The sequence below is a fragment of the Rana temporaria genome, chromosome 6 (genome assembly GCF_905171775.1).
Source record: "Rana temporaria chromosome 6, aRanTem1.1, whole genome shotgun sequence".
Lineage (NCBI taxonomy): Eukaryota > Metazoa > Chordata > Amphibia > Anura > Ranidae > Rana > Rana temporaria.
Genome location: NC_053494.1, coordinates 113,408,313 through 113,427,722, shown reverse-complemented (window position 1 = coordinate 113,427,722; position 19,410 = coordinate 113,408,313). Strand labels below are relative to the sequence as shown.

General features: G+C 44.2%; 1 protein-coding gene across 1 annotated transcript in view; it reads right to left on the bottom strand.

Moving 5' to 3' along the window:
* LOC120943718 (aldehyde oxidase-like) overlaps window positions 1-19,410 on the bottom strand; it is a 189,124-nt gene that overhangs the window by 14,233 nt on the left and 155,481 nt on the right. The window contains exons 30-32 of the mRNA XM_040357193.1: window positions 12,605-12,657; window positions 7,470-7,584; window positions 4,314-4,379 (exon numbers count right to left, since the gene is read on the bottom strand). Of these exons, the coding sequence (XP_040213127.1) occupies window positions 4,314-4,379; window positions 7,470-7,584; window positions 12,605-12,657 (234 nt within the window). The remainder of the gene's footprint in view (window positions 1-4,313; window positions 4,380-7,469; window positions 7,585-12,604; window positions 12,658-19,410) is intronic.

Sequence of the window (19,410 nt, the reverse complement as noted above, 5' to 3'; positions counted from 1 at the left end):
TGTGTCTGTATACTGCGTGTGTCCGTGTCTGTATACTGTGCGTCCGTATACTGTGTCTGTATACTGTGTGTGTGTGTGTGTGTCCGTGTTTGTATATTGTGTCTGTATAGTGTGTCAGTGTCTGTATATTGTGTCTGTATACTGGGTTTGTATACTGTGTCTGAATACTGTGTGTGTCCGTGTCTGTATACTGTGTGTCCGTGATTGTATATTGTGTCTGTATACTGTGTGTGTGTCCATGTCTGTATATTGTGTCTGTATACTGTGTCCATGTCTGTATATTGTGTGTGTGTCCATGTCTGTATATTGTGTGTGTGTCCATGTCTGTATATTGTGTCTGTATACTGTATGTTCCATGTGTGCCCCCTGCCACTCAACAGAAGTCGATCTAACAATCCCGTGCCCATGAAAAATGCACTTGTTGCCATTTGGAGCCATCTAATTGGTGAACTGCTGAGCTCGGCCTCGGATCCAGCAACAGGTCTGGGTGCACACCTGGGCAGTGACATCATGGCACACATTAAGCATGGCCTTTAATTAGATATGTGCATTCCCGTTCGTACGAATGTTATTTTCGTACGAAAATGTTCATTTTCGTACCCGCAGAATAATGTGTACATACGACAAAATTAAAGCACCAAAATACGAAAACGACGGGATTACAAATGAGCCGCATAATGAACAACCGCAAATACGACCGAACGATCTGACGAAAATACGACAAAACGAAAACGGCAAAAGAACGAAAATTACATCTATAACAAAAGATTTGCATTCTGTATCCTGTTTGAATCCCCTCTCTGCTCGTATGCTCAGCCATATGTTCACACGACATCCACAACAAAAGATTTGCATTCTGTATCCTGTTTGAATCCCCTCTCTGCTCGTATCCTCAGCCGTATGTTCACACGACATCCACAACAAAAGATTTGCACTCTGTATCTTGTTTGAATCCCTTCTCTGTTCGCACCCTTAGTCGTATGCTCACACGACATCCACAACAAAAGACCCGCACCCTGTATTTTGAATTCCTTTTTTCTGTTCGTATTTTGGATTCAACAGAATGCAAATCTTTTGCCACAGATGTCACACGAACACACGACCGAAAACACCAAAAGAAAAAGGACCCAAAACACAGAATGCAAATCCCTTGCCACAGATGTCATTTTCGTTTTTTTGAATGGGCAGTGAGTGTAGTTAGTAAAGCAGCTTCTCTTTTGTGCTGAGTAGTACAGTAAAGCCAAATAATCTTTTCTGTGGATTTTCATTTGAAGGGAGATCAGTTGGCCAGACTTTTGAACCCAAAAATGGTTTTCTGATGGAGTTTAAAAACAAACAAATTTTCTGAGAACGAACGGAAAACGATCGTTTTTATGTTTGTTGTTAAAAAAGTCTGACCAAGTGTATGGGGCTTAACAATCGTTAATATGGATGAGCCGCGTGTTGAAAGTGCCGCGAATCCCGCGATATATTTACGAAAGTACAAAATGATGAAAATCCCTTTTCTGTTCGTATCTTCAGTCGCATGCCCACATGACATCCACAACAAATTGTCATAGATGTCACACGAACACATGACCGAAAACACGAACAGAAAAAGGAATCCAAAACACAGAATGCAAATCATTGACGAAAATTCACGAAAATTATTGTCTAACAAGTAACGAACATGAATTAAACAGAATAACGAACCATCCCGCATGTACGAAAATAAAACGGTAACGAAAATACGAAACGATCGGAATACGAAAAAATCTCGTCGTACGAAAAAGGAACGGAAACGAACAGGAAAACGAGCGTCTTACGAAAAATGAACGGAAACGAACCTACGGAACGATACGAAACAAAAAAATTTCTGTGCACATGTCTACCTTTAATCACATGCCTCAATGCCCAATCTGTGGCCAACCACAGCAGTTCACTATTCAGCTGGCTCCATGACTCACTTGTGCAGTTTAGAGGTGACAACAAGTGAATTTTTAAAGCCTTTACCTGCCAGCTGCCTGCCACACCAAGCACTAAGGTGCAAAGTGGTGTGTAAAGGGACACAGATAAAAGGTGACACACTGGGGGGGGGGCTCCGCGGTAAAGGGAGATTCTGATGTAAGGGGGGACTTACCCTGCGGCCTGTGATGTATAGGGAGAATGTTGGGACTTTGATGTAAGGGAGGACTCTGATGTGAATGTGGCGCTCATCCTGACGCTATACTCTATATGTTGTTTTGTTTGTTACTCCTGACCCACATACTCTGTACATTACACTGTACATAGACCTGACCAAGGTGTTGTCTCAACAGTTGCTGGTTTTAATTAAAGGGATTGTAAAATCTTGTTTTTGTATTTATTTTTAAATAACAAGCATGTCATACTTACCTCATCTGTGCAGATGGTTTTGCACAGAGCAGCCAGGATCCTCCTCTTCTCGGGTCCCTCTTCGCTGCTCCTGGCCCCTCACTCCTATCGAGTGCCCCCACAGCATGCAACTTGTTGGGGGGGCCCCATAATCTCCTATTGCCCGGGGGCCTCATGAGTTGTCAGTCCGCCCCTGCCCATGGCTATATAAGGGATGGCAGACAGTGGGAGCCAACACAACAGCAGAGGGAGAAGAACTTGCAGAATAACCAGGGGGAAGAACACCCGGAGGAAGAAGACACATTAGATCTACGATGGGGGGCATTCTTCATTTTTAATAAAGGACTTTGTCAAAAACCTGTGTACTGTTTTTATTTATTTTTGACACTTTTTTGGTGAATGGGTAGGGGTACAATGTACCCCATAATCATTTACATATGGGGGTGGGATCTGGGGGCCCCCTTGTTAAAGGGGGCTGTCCATATTCCAATAAGCCCTCTGCCCACAGACCCCCACAACCACGGCACAGGGTTGTGGGGAAGAGGCCCTTGTCCTCATCAACATGAAGACAAGGTGCTTTGGGGAGGGGGGTGCAGAGCAAATCACCCACCCCCTATGTTGAGGTAATGTGAACTGGTCTGTCCAGGAGGAGGAGCTTGCTCATCCCCCCACCCTTTCCTGACCTGCCAGGCTGCATGCTTGAATAAGGGTCTGGTCTTGGGTGGGGGGGGTCCCGGGTGGGGGGGTCCCTACGCCATTTATTTATTTTTTGGCGTGTGGTTCCCCCTCAAGATCCTCAGAGCACAAGTCACATGCCACAAGTCAGATCAGGTAAGACGCGACTTACATTAAAAATCAATGGGCTGAAATCAAACCAAAGTAGTGCAGGGACCTTCTTTAAAGTCGGACTGAGTTAAGATGGCTCTCATAGGGAACCATTTATACACGTTGTGCTCCCAAAGTAGAGGCGTATGTTGCACCAGTGTGAACTGGGCCTTAGAAGCTGATTAAACACAAAAGAAGAGAGCGCAGAGCCACTCGGCTTTAATATGGTAAAGTTAAAAACACTACAATAGTCAAACTCACATTGTGTGACGATAGATACAGCATAAGGATTCCACTGTGGCTGCACTCCTATAACCACCTCAAGATCCCAACAGGGGAAGGGGGAGCAGTGGACGTTCAACCTAGCTGCCCAGATCCTGCCAGCATATCCGAGGCTACCCACCACCACGCTCGACGTGCAGATCCTAAAACGTTTGCGTCTGGTCCAGCCGGCGCTGCTCTTCGAGAACACATGGACCCACAGTAGCAGGATACAGGGGGGAAGAGAGTGAGGACGTCACACAGTTATAAAAAAATGCGTTTCGGAGGCATGGCCTCCTTCCTGTCGTGTAGGTTTGTGTTTCCTCGAAGAGCAGCGCCAGCTGGACCGGATGCAAGCGCATTAGGATCTGCACTTCCATGTAGATCAGGGGGCCGAATGCATGGATGGGGGGGCGACGCCCACGCATCCCTATGGATGGGCCGCAACTGGTTTCTGTATAGTGAATACGTGGAAGAAACCATTGGCTCGCCTGGTTCAGCAAAAAGAAAAAAAAGCCGCTTGCCTCATAGTAAAGAGAGAATATATCCCCTAACTGGAATTTTAAGGCACTACAATTTGGTTATCTGTAGAAAAAAATAATTTTATTAGAATATATACAAAATGTAGATAAAATATATAGGAATGATTACAACGTGCATACAAAGTACGACATATTGTTCTGGATGTGGCACCCTACAGAGACATATTCACTGATATAATCTTTTGCTTGCATCATGGCATGGATACATATGTACTCTTAACTGAACCAAACCTCCAAGTATTTTATTGATAGATATTTTCACTTTGCAATACCAATACTGAAATAATACCTACAATGAATGTAACATGACTAATAGGTTATTAAATAACATACCTGCCCTATGTCCACAGCCGGATTAATGCTGCAGCCAACATCCATGACAATGTCTGTTCGGAGATTCTGATAGTTTGTAAAAAAAAAGTTATAGAAAGGATTAATTGTAGAATGTGCTATTTTTACAATGTATTAATTTAAAGCAAATTTTCCTATTACAAAAATGTAAAGCTGTAGTACAGTAGGAACATCAAGCAGTCAGCCTGTGGTACCTCGCAATGTCTTCTCTTGCCCTGCTCATCACATTAAAGTGTTTTTCTCTGCAATCTTTAAAAGAGTAAGGAACAGTTAAAATCACTGTCTGGGTTTTTTTTGTCTGTGTCCCTTTCAAGAGAATTCCAAATACTTTGGGGCAGATCCACAAAGAAAGTACGCCGGCGTATCTACTGATACACCGGCGTAATTTCAAATTTCCTGCGTCGTATCTTTGTTTTGAATCCTCAAAACAAGATACGACGGCATCTGGGTTAGATCCGACAGGCGTACGTCTTCGTACGCCTTCGGATCTTAGATGCAATTCTTCGGCGTCCGCTGGGTGGCGTTCCCGTCGTATTCCGCGTCAAGTATGCAAATTAGCTATTTCCGACGATCCACAAACGTACGAGCGGCCGTCGCTTTCTTTTACGTCGTTTCCGTTCGGCTTTTTTCGGCGTATAGTTAAAGCTGCTATCTGGTGGCGTACGCAATGTTAAGTATGGCCGTCGTTCCCACGTCGAATTTTAAAATTTTTATTTTGTTTGCGTAAGTCGTCCGTGAATGGGGCTGGATGCCATTTACGTTCACGTCAAAACCAATGACGTCCTTGCGACGTCATTTAGCGCAATGCACGGCGGGAATTTTAGGGATGGCGCATGCGCAGTTCGTTCGGTGCGGGGACGCGCTTCATTTAAATGAAACACGCCCCCTACTCGCCGCATTTGAATTCAGCGCCGTTATGCCGCGAGAGATACACTACGCCGCCAATTCTTTCTGGATTCAAATCAAAGGGTAAGTTACGGCGGCGTAGCGTATCTCAGATACGCTGCGCGGGTGCAGATCTTTGTGGATCTGCCCCTTTGTGTCAAAGTGAAGTATATCTCCCTTAATATAGTCACTGAAGCAATTGTCCCCACTGGAAGATTTCCCTTCTATTCCTGTTCTGGTGGCAACTCAAATTTGTATTTATTCCCTCTCCTTTAATCCCAGTGACAATGATTACCAATACTGACTGTTTGGCCAATGAGCTGTGGCCATGAGATTCCCCACCTATCAGCTGGTGTACAGAAAGGGGTAGGGTTGCTCATGACATTGACCTAATGTGGGCACATGACCATATTGAATTTAATGTCATTGATCTAATATGGCCACGTGGTCATAATAGGTCAATGATTCAATGTCACAAGAATCCCTTTCCATTTGTAGCAGCTCATTGGCCTAGCAGTGGCAGCCAACTTCCAGGGCTGGACCAAACCAGCTCTACTCACATGAATAAAAAGCGTGCATCTAACTGGTGGAGAAACAGCAAGAAAAACCCAACAAGGGTTCTAATCTAACCAAAACAAAAACAAAAAAAGCTATGTTTTAAGCTATACTGTAAGAACAAATTTTAAGATGAGAAAGGCTGGAAGTATTGAACCAACTATTTATTTGTTATACCATTTAAGTCACAGTTTGTATATAAGAGCACTGAAGGACCCCCCCAAAAAAAACTAAAAATATCCAGAGATACACACAGACAAGAGATGGTGTCTGCTTTACATTCCTGCTGCACATGTAAAGATTTAATGTATGAAAAATATTGTGTTAAAGTAGAATGATAGGCAAAGATTTTTGTTTTACATTTTGGATAAAGCAAGGGAGGGTTATAACCTGTCAGTTTATTCCCTTTGTGTCCCTTTGGAGAGATTTCCATTCACTTTCAGTCCCATAGCCAAAACAGGAAGTCAGGCCTCGTACACACGACAGAGTTTCTCGGCAGAATTCAGCGAGAAACTCGGTCAGAGCTGGATTCTGCCGAGAAACTCTGTCGTCTGTACACTTTTGGCCCGATGGAGCCGCCGAGGAACTCGTCGAGAAAATAGAGAACATGTTCTCTATTTTCTCATTGTTCTATGGGAGAAGGCAGCCCGCCGAGCTCCTCGGCGGCTTCATCCCTGAACTCGACGAGGAACTCGACGTGTTTGGCACGTCGAGTTCCTCGGCCGTGTGTACGAGGCCTCAGAGTAAACTTCTCCAAAGTGAGGGAATCTTTTGTTGTCGCCAGACTCACTGGATTTAGTGTCTACTTTGGAAGATTTCCCCAGTTCTGGTGACAACTGAAAATTTGGGATTTCCTAGTACTTTCACTAATTGTAAACGGGACAAATGGAGAGGGTGAATCTCTCCAACGGGCACAGTCAGCTAAACATTTTTTACAGGTGTTCTAATCCCTCTCCACTCTATGGGCCAGATCCATGAAGCAGTTACGCTGGCGTATCTATTGATACACCGCGTAACTGCTGGTTTGCTACGGCGTATCTTTGTTTTGTATCCACAAAACAAGATACGCCTGAAGCTGTGCTAGATCCGACTGGCGTACGTCCTAGTACGCCGTCGGATCTAAGGTGCATATTTACGCTGGCCGCTAGGTGGCGTTTCCATCGAGTATGCAAATTAGCTAGATACGGCGATCCACGAACGTACGTCCGGCCGGCACATTTTTTTACGTCGTTTCCGTAAGAATTTTTTCGGCGTATTGTTACCGCTGCTATATGAGGCGTACTCAATGTTAAGTATGGCCTTCGTTCCCGCGTTGAATTTTGAAAATTTTACATCGTTTCCGCAAGTCGTAGAATGACGTTCACGTCGTAAGCATTGGCTTGTTGCGGGTTAATTTCGAGCATGCGCACTGGGATACCCCCACGGACGGCGCATGCGCCGTTAAAAGAAATGTCATTTACGTCGGGTCAAGACGTATTAACATAAAACACCCCCCCCCATCTCATCCATTTGAATTGCGCGCCCTTACGCCGACAAAGTTACACTAGGCCGCCGTAACTTACAGCGCAAATTCTTTCAGGATAAGGAAAATACGCTGTAAGTTACGGCGGCGTAGTGTATCAGAGATACGCTACGCCGGACGGAACAATGCGCCACGCTACGTGGATCTGGCCCTATGTTTTTTTGTGATAGTTGTACCTTATGATCTCCAGTAAGACAGTCTATTTCCACTTCAGAACAAGCAACTCCAAACACAAAGTAGCAGGCTGGATTTCCTTCTCCTTTGTCCCAGTCCATTTCTCTCTCAAATCCTCTGTAAAAAAGGCATAAAGATTTTGTAATATTGGTGTATCAATTCAGTTGTATAATTTCACCAAGGCTAAAAGACCACAGCCTAACAACAAACACACAAAATGTTGTAAGGGACACCACAGCACAGGACTGTAAGTGTAGCCACCCTGCCTTGAGCAGAAGTGTCTAAGTTTAGTTCAGCATGGCTGTAGTTACCCAATCCTAATTTGTAGACCGCGTCTTGTTCATTCATTCCCCAAGTCCACCCTTCTGTCAGTAGGTGGTGCTGTTATCTCTGGTATTAGTGAGAGATCACATAGGTCTGGATTATGAATATTCATATTTATTCCCAGCCCACCACTAGGAGTTTTTCTTGCCAGTGGTGCATTATGGGAAAGGGTATACATATTCAGGGCTGGCTGATGCAAGCTTTCTTCCATCATTTGGAAGGTATACGTGATGGAGCTGATGCTTTAGGCCTGCCTGACGAGGCCTGGTGTTGCTAATCTTCACTGAGGGTAGGATAGAGTCTCCTGGAGAAAAAGGAGGCTGTTGCTACAGAATTCTATGACAGGAGTGCCAGTCTTGACTTAAAGTGATTGTAAAGGCTATTTTTTTTCCTATAAAATTAACAAACATGTTATCATTACCTGCTCTGTTGCAGTGGATTTGCTAAAAGCAGCCCGGATCCTCCTCTTCTTGGGTGCCTGGCCCCTCCCTCCTGTTCAGTGCCCCACAGCAAGCAGTTTTCCAGTGGGGCACCCAAGCTGAGTCACAGCTCCCTGTGTCCATTCAGACATGGAGCCCTGCCCCCTCACTCACTTCATTGGCTATCTGACTGATTGACAGCAGCGGGACCCAATGTGTGCAAGCCAATCAAAAAGGAAAATCTCAGATGGCTGAGACATTCTTGGACACCTCTGGAACTAGATGGACCTCAGGTAAGTGTTAGGGGGGCTGCTGCATACAGAAGGGTTTTTTATCTTAATGCATAAAGATAAAAAAACATTCGGCCTTTACAACCCCTGTTTTCCCTGTGATGTGATTTATGGAGTTCTGCTGCAGTTCCGAGTATCTGCAAACCTAACCCTCTCTCCCATGGACCATGGATAATAAAATACCCTTTTGTTTCACCTAAAAGTGACTAGTGCCCATCTATATATACACACACACACACATACATACACACATACAGTCAGGTCCATAAATGTTGGGAAATCGACACAATTCTAATCTTTTTGGCTCTATACACCACCACAATGGATTTGAAACGAACAAGATGTGCTTTAACTGCAGATTTTCAGCTTTAATTTGAGGGTATTTACATCCAAATCAGGTGAACGGTTTAGGAATTACAACAGTTTGTATATGTGCCCCCCACTTTTTAAGGGACCAAAAGTAATGGGACAATTGGCTGCTCAGCTGTTCCATGGCCAGGTGTGTGTTATTCCCTCATTATCCCATTTGCAAGGAGCAGATAAAAGGTCCAGAGTTCATTTCAAGTGTGCTATTTGCATTTAGAATCTGTTGCTGTCAACTCTCAATATGAGATCCAAAGAGCTGTCACTATCAGTGAAGCAAGCCATCATTAGGCTGAAAAAAACAAAACAAACCGACCAGAGAGATAGCAAAAACGTTAGGTGTGGCCAAATCAACTGAAGGAAAAAACAGAAAACTGCGCTTATAATGGAGGTTGATATTACACTAAAAAACACACACTATAGGCAGCAGCTGGCGTGCGATACACAAATGACATAAACAAGAAAAACAAAGCCGCGCCACAGACACTAACAATATGCAATAATGATCTTAGGGGGTAGATGTATTAAAGTCGATATACATGTATCTTGCAACATGGATCACTCTCAGATATATAGCACAATTCCATAGGAAGATATGGCATAAACAATTGCGTGATCAGCATAGGACTCCTATTATTTATGTCTCTGCAGATGAAGTCCTAAGATTCCACACCACCAAGTGACAGGTAAAACAATATAAGTGAGCCCTTCACCGTAACAAGAGACCACTTACCAGAGGGCAAGCAAATTGTGCAATCGGCTATAGCCCAGCCACGGCCTTTGGTTCACAGGAACACAGGGTAGAAAAAGGTAACGACAGACACTCGATGGTAACTAACTCCAGTTCATTCATTTAGGACATAAAAAAGAAGGTGCACCATAGCGTGACTCCGTTTAGAAAATGGCATTTATTAAAACATGAGATATACTCACAAGCATGAAGATAAAAACAGCATATAAACAAACGAATGCCGGTCGGCATACAAGGAGCCCTCCTCCTTTGCGTGGTGACTTCACTGCGTGGCATCCCAGACGCGTTTCGTCATCAACAGGGCGTTGATGCCGGACCGCCAAGTAAGGGCATTTTGACCTCAGTTAAGATGGCGTTTCTGCAGCTATTGCTCCGCTCTTCACAATGAGTTTTAGCTCTATATAAATGGTGAATCACTGCCCCCATTGAAAGCGTCCTGTTGATGACGAAACACGTCTGGGAGGCCATGCAGTGACGTCACCACGCAAAGGAGGAGGGCTCCTTGTATGCCGGTCGGCATTCGTTTCTTTATATGCTGTTTTTATCTTCATGCTTATGAGTATATCTCATGTTTTAATAAATTTAATTTTCTAAACGGAGTCACGCTATGGTGCACCTTCTTTTTTATGTCCTAAACGAATGAACTGGAGTTGGTTACCATCGAGTGTCTGTCGTTACCTTTTTCTACCCTGTGTTCCTGTGAACCAAAGGCCATGACTGGGCTATAGCCGATTGCACAATTTGCTTGCCCTCTGGTAAGCGGCCTCTTATTACGGTGGAGGGCTCACTTATATTGTTTTACCTGTCACTTGGTGGTGTGGAATCTTAGGACTTCATCTGCAGAGACATAAATAATAGGAGTCCTATGCTGATCACCCAATTGTTTATGCCATATCTTCCTATGGACTTGTGCTATATATCTGAGAGTGATCCATGTTGCAAGATACATGTATATCGACTTTAATACATCTACCCCCTAAGATCATTATTGCATATTGTTAGTGTCTGTGGCGCGGCTTTGTTTTTCTTGTTTGGCCAAATCAACTGTTTTGAACATCCTTAAAAAGAAAGAATGCACCGGTGAGCTCAGCCACACCAAAAGACCTGGAAGACCACAGAAAACAATTGTGGTGGATGACCAAAGAATTATTTCCCTGGTGAAGAAAACACCCTTCACAACAGTTGGCTAGATCAAGAACACTCTCCAGGAGGTAGGTGTCAAAGTCAACAATCAAGAGAAGACTTCACCAGAGTGAATACAGAGGGTTCACCACAAGATGTAAACTATCGGTGAGCCTCAAAAACAGGAAGGCCAGATTAGAGTTTGCCAAACAACATCTAAAAAAGCCTTCACAGTTCTGGAACAACATCCTATGGACAGATGAGACCAAGATCAACTTGTACCAGAGTGATGGGAAGAGAAGAGTATGGAGAAGGAAAGGAACTGCTCATGATCCAAAGCATACCACCTCATCGGTGAAGCATGGTGGTGGTAGTGTCATGGCGTGGGCGTGTATGGCTGCCAATGGAACTAGTTTTCGTGTATTTATTGATGATGTGACTGCTGACAAAAGCAGCAGGATGAATTCTGAAGTGTTTTGGGCAATATTATCTGCTCATATTCAGTCAAATGCTTCAGAACTCATTGGACAGCACTTCACAGTGCAAATGGACAATGACCTGAAGCATACTGCGAAAGCAACCAAAGAGTTTTTAAGGGAAAGAAGTGGAATCTTATGCAATGACCAAGTCAATCACAATGTAAGTGCCATTGCTTCACTTTCAGGGGACAGGGGATATGTCCTAAACCACAGGTGTCCAAAAATCCAGATCTCCAGCCCTCCTCTGGTCCTCCTCCAGACCCTTACTTTCTGCTTTCAAACAATGCATCCTGCTTCTTTCCAGCAGCAGCATAAGGTAAGGGCTTCCAGGTTTAGGAGATATCCTGGGTAGCTACAGGTAAGCCTTATTATAGACTTACATGTAGCATAAAGTGGTCTGTAAGTGTTTACAACCACTTTAAGACCTGCAATTTGTATGCAATCAGTTAGGCCCTTGCATTACCTGGTTTTGGTAAATCTGAAGACAAAAATCTGCAAGAAATCTAATAGTGTGTATAGAGTCTAACACTGCTAGGCAGAAGTGCTAACCACGTAGCCACTGTGCTGCATAGTCAGAGGGGATACATGTAAATTTTGCAAATGTCTAAAATGGGAGATCTCGTCAATATTCCTCCTTTTTTTACTGGGAGAAAGGAAGAGAAATCTCCATGACAGGACAAAGACAAAACTTAACAGTGATTTTATAATTTCCTACTCTTTTCAAAACCAACCTAAAAAGTTTTGGCTTTACATGCCATACAGGTGGTACTGTTCCCTTATTGCCCAGTCAGCAGGTGGAGTAGAAAAGGAGAAGAGAGCAGAATCTACCCCTAAGCCCTGGTACACACTGATGCTACTTTGAAATCGTGCTACTTTAATTGAAGTAGCACGATTTCACAGTAGCAGGTCAGTGCGATTTCAGGTGCTACTTGGCTCACATCTGCGCCACTTCATGCACAGATGTCTATAAAAGTTGCACCTGAAATCACAAAAAATTGTGCATGAACCTTTTTTTTTTAAATCAGTGCGGCACTGCAAAGTCGGTTCCAAAGTCACTGATTTGAACGGTTCCATTGCGGACAATAGGGTGTGACTTGTCATGCGATTTGGAATGATCAAATCGCATGATAAATTGCACCGGTAAACGCTAGCTTAACTGCAGTTTTGGAGGAAACAGATATAGCTCATCTTTTTATGATATTGCTTTATTTGAATGCTGCTTTCCCTAACCAGAAATTACAGGTTAGCAGTCACGATGACACATCAAAGTCAAACAGAAATTCATTTTGTAAATGTTGTGTACAGATGCAGTGGTTAACAAAACCAAACCATCACATCACCCCATCTTTTACTAGATGGATTTTAAAGATACCCTCAGTTTATAATTACCTAAAATATCCAGTGGCAGACAAGCTAATTGACTGCAAAAATGCGTCTCTTACCTGAAACACAAAAATAAACTATAATTAAATTGGCATAAAATAAATCTCCATCTACTGGCGGCAGATATTGCATAAAACCTATAAAAACAGATGTAATTTAGCTTGCAAGCACACAGCCTTTGTTAGTCTGTTTTTGCACCTAAGCAGTTGCATTTTCGTGAATTGCATTTAAAGAATGCTCTTCCATTTCACTTCTTTGCCTTTACGCAAAAAATTGCGTCAAAATGCATCTTTTGTTTTTTAAAACATGCCGCTCTAAAGCTCCTGGTACTTTGCCACCATGTGCTTTGGGGCACAATTTCACGGATGCGTTAGTAAGGTGCGTTGTAGCGCAGTTAACAAATTATTGGGCCATATTCTGAGTAAGGATACGATGGAGTATCTCAGGATACTCCATCGTATCTCTCTTTTTTGGCCCGTGTATCTATGCGACTGATTCTTAGAATCATTTTCGCATAGATACACTTAAGATCCGCCATGTGTAAGTCACTTACACTGTCGGATCTTAAATGTAATTACGCTGGCCGCCGCTAGATGGCGTTTACGTTCAGGTCTCATTTGTTTATGCAAATGAGCCTGATACGCCGATTCCCGAACAAATTTGCGTCGCGTAACCGTCGCTAACGTCGTTTGCGTAAGCGTAAACTTACCCCTGCTATATGAGGGGTAAGTTTACGCAAGTCCCACGTAGGCCATGTTAAGTATGGCGTCGGGTCCGCGTCGTGTTTTTCCGTCGGCTACGTCGTTTCCCTAAGTCGTTCTTGAATACGACTTTACGTCAATGACGCACACGTCGGCGTCATTGACGTTTTACGCCGAGAACTGGAGCATGCGCACTGGGCTATTTTAAGCCCGGCGCATGCGCAGTTCGTTAGAATCGGGGGCGCGCTTAATTTAAATAGAAGCCGTCCCCTTGGAGATACGCGTGGCTACGCCGGGCCATTTACACTCCGCCGCCCCAAACTACGGAGCAAGTGTTTGTGGAATACAGCACTTGCTCCTGTAGGTTGGGGCGGCGGAGTGTAAATGGCTTACGCGCCGCCCGCGGGAAATCTAGGAGAATATGGCCCATTGTTACCACTGTGTGCCTGCAAAAATAAGTTGCACATTTTGAGTTGTGAACAAAATGTAAACCTTCTTACGCTTTACCCTTCTCGCAAGGAAATGTTGCTGCTATTTTCATATTGTCGCTGTCTTTTGGTCAGTTTTTTACATTATAAAGTTATATTTTAAATTTGTTTTAATTGCAAAATAATTTTACATTTTAAAATGTAGATGATTGAATATGTATAATAAGTACTTTAACAACTATAAGATTGGTCTGTGCACTTACACATATTCCTTCTTTAAGACTAATGGCCCATACACACGATCCGAATATCGTACGACTTTTTTCGCTTAATAGTCACAAGTAGAAATTGAATAGGTTATTAAAGTCACCAAAATTCTCGCACGAGAGAAAAAAAAAAATCTGAAGTGATGTCATGTGTTGTAATGTATTTGTATTATATTTTCGGACGACAACTATACGAACTAAACAAAAATCGTACAATCTGGCATCGTACGAGGAACATTTTTGTGCTTGTCTGATCGAATAATATGTTGTGATCGGCTCTTGAAAGTAGTGTACACACGATCCGAAAATCGGACGATTCTTCCTCGGACGATCGTTTTCGTACGATATTTGGATTGCGTGTACAGGCCATTAGATAAGAAGCTAAAGACAGCTCAGTAGCTTAACTGTTACCCAGTACCCTCTAGTGGTGCTGCAGAGTACCAACATTGTAGACTGAATTGTGCAGTTGATAGTACTGTAACTTTCCTCCCATATACAAAATATTGAAGCAGAGTGTTTAAAAAAAATACTCTTGTGGTACCTGTGAATACAACGTTATGTTGCCTAGTGCAGCTGATTAGGCATTTGCACAGAAGTAAAAAGTAAACACTACATCAGCTTTGCTCAACAAATAACTAATGTCTACACTCAATAACGATTGCATACACGTTTTGTTGCCAGCATTCATCAGTTTTTGTACAAGCAGGGAAAAGAATGAAAATCCCACATTTTATTCTGCTACCTTCGTATCTTCTCCATGGGCCAGATCCACAAAAACCTGGCGCAACTTAAAAAATCCCATTTAAGTTACACTGCCTTAAAATTTCTACCTAAGTGCCCGATCCACAAAGCACTTATCTAGAAATTTCAGGCCGTGTAACTAAAATTCCGCCGGCGCAAGGCGTTCCTATTCAAATGGGGCGAGTCCCATTTAAATGAGGCGCGCTCCCGCGCCGGCCGTACTGCGCATGCGCGAAGTTACGTTGCGCCGAGTTTTGTGGATCGCGCCGGCTTAAAAAAGTTGCGTCGGGGAAAAAAAAAATTGACAGCGTCGCTCGGCATGCATTCCTGAGGGAGAACTCCATGCCAATTTTCAAAGAAAAAACCGGCATGGGTTCCCCCCCCAGGAGCATACCAGGCCCTTAGGTCTGGTATGGGTTGTAAGGAGACCCCCCTACGGCGAAAAATCGACGTAGGGGGTCCCCCTACAATCCATACCAGACCCGTATCCAAAGCACGCTACCCGGCCGGTCAGGAAAGGGAGTGGGGACGAGCGAGCGCCCCCCCCCCCTCCTGAGCCGTGCCAGGCCGCATGCCCTCAACATGGGGGGGTTGGGTGCTCTGGGGCAGGGGGGCGCACTGCGGGCCCCCCCACCCCAGAGCACCCTGTCCCCATGTTGATGAGGACAGGACCTCTTCCCGACAACCCTTGCCATTGGTTGTCGGGGTCTGCGGGCGGGGGCTTATCGGAATCTGGGAGTCCCCTTTAATAAGGGGGCCCCCAGATACCGGCCCCCCACCCTAAGTGAATGGATATGGGGTACATCGTACCCCTACCCATTCACCTGGAGGCAAAAAGTTAAAGTTATTAAACACACAACACAAGGGTTTTTAAAATAATGTATTATTCTGCTCCTGAGGCCCCCCCTGTCTTCTTTATTAGCTCTAATACCAGGGGGGGCTTCTTCTTCCACTCTCCGGGGGTCTTCTCCGCTCTCCGGGGGGGGTTTCTTCTTCCGCTCTCCGGGGGGGGCTTCTCCGCTCTCCGGGGGTCTTCTTCTATCTTCGCCGCTCTCCGCTGTTGACTCGGCGCACCCCGGTTCTTCTGCAGCTGTCCGGTGCCTTCTCCTTCAGCGCTGGCTGCCTGCTATCTTCGTGTGTTAGCTCAATTACTAGCAGGCAGCCATCGCGGTCTTCTGTGACGTCAGGTTCTTCTTCTCCCTTCTTCCGATGTTGACTCGTCGCCTCTTGTCACTGTAATGATGGAAGCGCGCCTTGCATCCCATTTATATAGGCATCACCGTCCCATCATGCTCCGGTAGGTACCCACGTGGTGGGTGCACGTGGGTAGGCACCCACCACGTGGGTACCTGCCGGAGCATGATGGGACGGTGATGCCTATATAAATGGGATGCAAGGCGCGCTTCCATCATTACAGCGACAAGAGGCGACGAGGCAACATCGGAAGAGGGGAGAAGAACAGAAGAGAAGACCCTGACGTCACAGAAGACCGCGCCGGCTGCCTGTTAGAAATTGAGCTAACACACACAGATAGCAGGCAGCCAGCGCTGAAGAAGAAGGCACCGGACATCTGCAGAAGAACCGGGGTTCGCCGAGTCAACAGCGGAAGAGGGGAGAAGATGGAAGAAGCCCCCCAGGGTCCGGAGAAGCCCCCCCCCCGGAGAGCGGAAGAAGAAACCCCCCCCGGAGAGTGGAAGGAGACCCCCGGAGAGTGGAAGAAGAAGCCCCCCTGCTAATAGAGCTAATAAAGAAGACAGGGGGGGCATCCGGAGCAGAATAATAAATTATTTTAAAAAGCCTTGTGTTGTGTGTTTACTAACTTTTACTTTTTGCCTCCAGGTGAATGGATAGGGGTACGATGTACCCCATATCCATTCACTTAGGGGGGTGGGCCGGTATCTGGGGGCCCTCTTATTTGAGGGGACTCCCAGATTCCGATAAGACCTAAGGGCCTGGTATGCTCCTGGGGGGGAACCCATGCCGGTTTTGTTTTTACAAATTGCCGCGGAGTTCTCCCTCGGGAATGTATACCAAATGCCCTCGCTTGAATGGCCTTTTACATGGTGTTACTAGTTTACACTTTGTAACACCAGCCCTAGTTTTACACTTGCAAACTAAAACTTACGGCGAAAAAACGAGGCTGAAAAGCTTTGTGGATCGCCTTAAGTGCTAATTTGCATACTAGAAGTGGCATTTCGACTCGAAATGCCCCCAGCGGCGGATGCGGTACTGCATCCTAAGATTCGGCAGTGTAATTCAATTACACATGCCGGATCTTCTGCCTAACTTTGGAAAACTGCTTCTGTGGATCAGTTCCAAAGTTAGGACAAGGGATACGATGGAGTAACAGCAGTTACTCCGTCGTATCTCTTTTGTGGATCTGGCCCCATATTACTACACAGAGAAAATAAAGTAGTATTATTTAACCACGTGGTCTGTGCACAAATTAAGAGCCCACAACATGGGATTGTGGCCTCCACACTAATTAATAACGTTTCTAATTTAATAAAAAAAAGAAAGAAAAGAGAGCCCGTCACAAAGCTTGAGGTGGGAAACACATTTTCCTCCATGTGTATGGGTCTATAAAAGGCCCCGGACGACAGATCGCTTTGCAGTTGTCCTGAATCGGTTTGGGGAGGTCCCCCTCCCTCCCACCCTGTCGCTCGCACCATTATGTGGTTATGTCACCCCTGGAACAAGGGGCGACTTTGCTTTATGAATTATTCATTTATTGCTCAAGTTTATTTAAAGTCTTGAATATATATTTACTTACTTATTGATATTTTATTAAGGTTGAATAAATCTAAATTTAAATACCAATAAAGGTGCCGTGGCAATTTTAAATATCAATTTTATTGTGTTGTGTATTATTTATTATTATTATGGTTCGGTAAATGCAAGTGTGCGACCTACAATCCCATGTTCTTTTTTATAGTTCATTTTTTTATTTTTAAGGAGGATAGCAAGGAAGTACTGGTACATGTTGCATTGCCTCAACACAGACAGTTATTCGTATTACAGTATTTTAGTTGCATTACATACACTGTGTGGTTCCAATCAGCTTCTGACTTCAGCTTGTAGTTTGAGCTAAGGATAGTCTGAGGTCTAAGCCCAGGCTCACAGTAACTGCAGTTTTGTGAGTTCAGCTGAACTTGCACGATTTTAATCCGGCAATGTCGTCTGACTTCGGGGACGATTTAACAGACATCTGTTTGGGTTCCTGCACAGATGTCTATTCAAATCGCACCCCCCCCCCCACAGATGTCTATTCAAATACCCCCCAAGTCGGCAAATGTAGTATAGGAACTATTTACTATTGTACAATCAGTGGTTGGATGGCTGTCACTAATGACCTTGGCCTAACTTTTGGATCTCCCTTGTTTATGTGCCACCTGCTTTGACTTTAGCTTGATGCTCGTTTCTAAAGATTCAGCCCACATTCACATTGGGCCGATTTGGCATGCAATTTGTTATGTCAAATCATCAGTTATTGCCGGCAATGGCACCGTCCAACTTTGCGGCACCGCACGGATTCCCAAAAGTAGGAGCAGGAAACCGCACAGATGTCTCTGAAATAGCTCCCGAAGTCGAACTGAAATGCGGGTTTGAAATTGTGTAAGTTCATCTGAAGTCGCACAATTTCTAACCCGCAGCAGTGTGAACCTAGGCTTACTGCCAATACAGAACTTTGCTAGTACCAGAAGGACTTGTTTAAACCATGGTGGAGAGACGTCAGTTTTTCTGCACGCATTCTGCAAGGGCTCCAAAAAAATTATTGTTCTCTATGTGCCCTGTTTTTTCTGCGCATGAATCGCCAACATGTATGCAGTTTTCTTACATGGTGTCTACCGTGGAAAATTGTTAAACGGGATACAGAGACTCTTTAGATCCTGACACTTGCAGTCTGAATTGTAGTCTACTGTCAAGACTACAGGTGTAATAATTTGTGTGATGTGGACCTTTTTAGTTTCTAGTCTAGTAATTTATTACCTAGTGTGGTCTCTGTATTTACTGTGTGTTCTTTTGCAAAAATAAAGTATTGGGAAAAAAACTGTCTAGCGGCTAATTAGCTGCTAGGATTGCTTTTACATAAAATAAAAAAACGATACCAAGATGATGCCTAAACCTGCAGGCATCATTCCGGTATAACCACTGAAAGTCCAGCAACATACCAGTACGTTGCTGGTCCTTGTTGGGCATATATTGCAATAGTCTTTTTTTCCATGCAGCCTGTGCGCTGATAGAAAAAAATGATTTCTCTATTCACATCAATCGATGTGAAATCGAAAAAGTGTGTTTTATGCCCACCATTAGAATACCACCCTGCATCCACCCACTTCTAATTATGGGCATACATGTACAGATTCCTTCATTCACATCAATGTGGATGAAGGAATCACTGCCAAGAAAATTTTAAAAAATAAAATATGCCGAAGTATAGGGGCAATCCACTTTCAGTCAACCCTACCCCTATGCATTGGCATATATGCTTTTTTTATCTGCAGTGGTGAAATCACCTCCTACAGCGCTGGAGTCACTGATTTTTGTATTGTGAGCGCAAACCCTGTTGCTGTCAAAATAAACAAATCAGTGCTCCAGCTGAATCACGCACAACTGAATTAACAACGGTTAACAATAAAACACAGTAAAACATTAACTCAGTAAAACATAAAAAG